Consider the following 3,796-nt stretch of genomic DNA (forward strand, 5'->3'; position numbering starts at 1 on the left):
ATTTCCGTAATCACTTCTTAGTTTGTTTGAGTAATATAATGTTTTAATAAATTAAACATGATGTTTGAGGTTAATTATGTGTCAAAGTCTTTCATCGTAAATGATGGGATTAAAGTTGTCTAAAACGCCCTTGATGGGTATATTGGGCAAACGATCTTAAAAGTAGTTTAGAAACAAGCTATTCGATTAGTGTAATGTTTTGGTCAAGTATGAAAGTGGGGAGAATGGTTTTGTAAGTCATAGACCATTTAATGCGTAATCACCTTAACGGGTCAAAATAAGCTTTGAGTGAAAATGAATATTAATCCGATAGTGCGTAAGTTAGGAATTTCTTTAATCTGGATATGGGATTTCAAGTCCACATGATAGAATGTGAATTTACAAGCATGTAGGAAGAAACGGGAGGTTAAACGGGTAAACGGTTCAAAAGTTATGCGCGTTTTAGTGCGTACGGACGATGAAACGGAGCTGCAGAAAAATGCATTTTCTAGAGGGCGTCGCCGACGGGCTCTAGAAAGTCAGTTTTTGGCTGACGTGTTATTTGGCTGTCTACGGAAGTTTTGGGCTACGGGCAATTGCAAGGGCCGTCGCCGACGCCCCTAGGGTCGTCGCCGATGGCCTCCCCATGTTCAAAAACCTGAAAAATGTTATCTAAGTTGATTTGGGTATAGTAGGCTTCGGTTTATTATCCGTGGACCACGGCGGGCCTCCCAAACATGATTTTTATCGTTCCTTTGACGTTTATGGGCTAAAAATCTAAGTCTAAGTACCATGTAATTAATGTATGGATATATAAGAGGTATGTAAGATCTTGAACATGTACGTAAGAGTGTATGCACATATGTAGACGTGTATTTAAGTATATATGAAGGCACGTATGAGTGTATGCAAGTAAGTAGAGACGTAGTAATGAATGTACGTATGTAGATGTGTATTTATGTATATGTGAAGATACGTATGTGCATATGTACGTATGTAGAGACGTAGTAATGTATGTGCGTATGTAGATGTATATTTTGGTATATATGAAGGTACGTATGAGCGTATGCATGTATGTAGAGATATAGGAAGGTATGTACGTATGTAGATGTGTATGTATGCACGTAAGAATGTATGTATGCATGATTTAGATACGCCGAGTAATACGTTACTAATAGTGTGCCTTGAGAATGAAAAGTAATGCAGGTACATTATTGAAGCCTCACCAGGATATGGATACGCAGATGAAATGCTTAAAGTTAGAAAGATAACGAAATGGGAAGTGTACGAGATTGAATCTTGTTTATGTATTGTGTACTAATGTTACGAATGTATGTGGTGAGTGCAGGTTGTACGAATCACGGGCGGTTATCACGAGGAATAGAGATCAAAGATCGAGTCACAAGATAGATTGTACGGGAATATTTGAGTATGTACTTTAGTAAGCAGGACTTATACTTTATTTTTGTAAAAGATACATATTAAAATGAACTTTCAAGTAAGTCAAGATGTTTGTAATGAAAGAAATTTTATGGCACGAATTTCCGCTGCGACTTTTTGTCAAATACGAATTAGGGTCTAACAGCCGAATCCCCACTAAACCTAATACCATTCCATGGTCCTGCCCGGAACTTGATCATATTTTCGCCTTGTTTGAGTATGTGCTGAGGATAACCATGTGTGTCAATGCTGTAGGTAAATTCACCTGGAGCTGGATCTTCACTGCCTTTCCATGATGATAGACGCCATTCCCTGCCCGTCAACAGGTCCCTCCCGAACTTCATTTCAGGCAAAAGTGTATCAGTTGGATAATCAAAACTCTGCCAGAGAATCTTTACGTTGTCTCCGTCCGTCATGACTAAGTTTCCGTTGTCATCAAGCTTTGCAGTCGCATTTCCTGAGGATGTTGTGTTGGATGACCACATTATACCATTGGTACTATTGTTCATGAGGACAAGACTTCCTGGATGGACAATCTTTAACACGCCTGATGATGCGATGGTGAGTGGGTGTTCTCTGTTGGCAACCCAAACAACTGTTTTGACATATATTTTCTTGTACCATATGCCAAGGTAGCTATTCCCAGAGCTACCCGGCTTGAAAAAGCCAAGTTCAAAGGTTCCGGCAGGCGACACCAATGTATCTTTTTCTGTCAAGAACTGTAAATCTGAAATGATATTGATTTCGGCAGTATAGATTTTCTGAATGGGGAGTGAAACAAGTAAAAGAACAAGTATAGCTACTCTCTCCATTTTTCCTCTCAAGATTCTAAAAATGTCTTTATGTTTTGTTTATTATATATATCTAGCATAAGATGGACGCTATTTCTCACCAACCAATTGGTGGGGTGCGTTATCTTCTTTTTTCTATTTCATTTAATGCCTAATATTATTATTTAGATGACGTTAAAAGATGTGATTATAACCTGGAGGAGAAAATTCGTTTGCACAGACTCAAGGATCCATCCAAACTTTATGCTGCCGTGCCGTGTGGGTATGTATAGTGCCCTGTGTCACACGGCAAGAAATTACTTGGTGACTAAAATCTGTCTACATTAAACATACGCTGTCTTCTAAGTTTTTTCTTCACTCGTTTTGTCCAAGAACAGTTGTCTCCATGTGATAACGCCATAACGGCACCTCTACAATTTCCATCTTCTTAGACTATGAGGTGTGGAGGGGCATGGGTTGGGGGCATTGCTCGACACGTGACGAGTATGGGATCCACAAGGTAATATTCAAAAACAAGGGGTGTGGTGTGGCTTGGCTTCTGCTGGCATGGCCAGCCATATGGATTTTTTTTTTTTTTTGGTATAAACTACTTTAAATTTCATTTTATTAAAATAACACAGTAACTAAAACTAGTAGGCAACCCGCGCGTTGCGGCGGGCTCGTGAACTTTGTAAGGGTATGTGCCTTGGGTAATAATCAAGTCTAAAATTCAGCAACTCCACCACAATCACACACTATGTAGGTCCGGCTAGGGGAGGATCTAGTCGTCTAATCCTTGTGTACAAACCAACCCGGTTGTGCGGAATCCAACCGGGAAAGCAAACCGAGAGCGAGAACACAATATACAATGATTCAACATTTAAACAGAAGTGTATTGATTCAGCAAAGTTTATTGTACAAGATGATACAAGAAGTAAGCTTAATAAACTCTCTGATAAACTCACACTTCTCTCTCTGTGTTCTATTCTCACACGGGTCTTCTCTATCTTGTTTTGTGTCTTCAGTCTGTTTATATAGCACAGATACGGCAAAACACAAGCAGGTCTCGACGAAATGCATGAGCAGACGACGAAACTCGATCAAGGTCGACCAAACAGACATGTTTCGTCGACATAAATTTTGTTTCGTCGACTTGGGCTTTGGCCCAAACAGTTGAGGCCCAAGTCTTCTCTTTCTTTGTCTCGTCCACTTGGTTTCAGCCCAAGGACAAAGGTCAAAGCCCTTCGTTGTTTCGGCCCACATTTGTTGTTGCGCACGATGGAGGAATGTCGTGACGTTGGGCTTGAGCTGAACCTAAGTTGAACCGAACCGAGTCGCGCCGAACCGAGTCGCGTCCACATAATATGTATCAACAAACTCCCCCTTGGACGCTACTCGTGAGATTCGTCTTCCATGTCTTCTCTGTCGGAGGATCTTCAAAGTCTTCACGTGTCGTAAGTAGAAAGTGTATCAACAAACTCCCCTTTTCATGTAGGAAGTGTGTTAACAAACTCCCCCTTAAGATAAACTCTCCTTTGAGTTATGCTCGTGAATCTTTTGATCTTCAACTCTTTAGATCCTTGTGGTGTTGATGATGGTCAGCGGCA

The 3,796-nt window shown here is 40.5% G+C and overlaps 1 protein-coding gene across 1 annotated transcript; it reads right to left on the minus strand.

Annotated features, from left to right (window-relative positions):
- Positions 1–1,550: 1,550 nt before the first annotated feature.
- LOC110944692 (G-type lectin S-receptor-like serine/threonine-protein kinase At4g27290) lies at positions 1,551–2,231 on the minus strand. Its single transcript, XM_022186343.1, has one exon. The coding sequence runs from the start codon at positions 2,229–2,231 to the stop codon at positions 1,551–1,553; it is 681 nt and encodes a 226-aa protein (XP_022042035.1).
- Positions 2,232–3,796: the final 1,565 nt, after the last annotated feature.

This window comes from Helianthus annuus, chromosome 6, assembly GCF_002127325.2.
Source record: "Helianthus annuus cultivar XRQ/B chromosome 6, HanXRQr2.0-SUNRISE, whole genome shotgun sequence".
NCBI lineage: Eukaryota > Viridiplantae > Streptophyta > Magnoliopsida > Asterales > Asteraceae > Helianthus > Helianthus annuus.

Coding starts and splice junctions, on each gene's coding strand:
- LOC110944692 (XM_022186343.1), bottom strand. CDS start 2,231: ATGGAGAGAGTAGCTATACTTGTTCTTTTACTTGTTTCACTCCCCATT.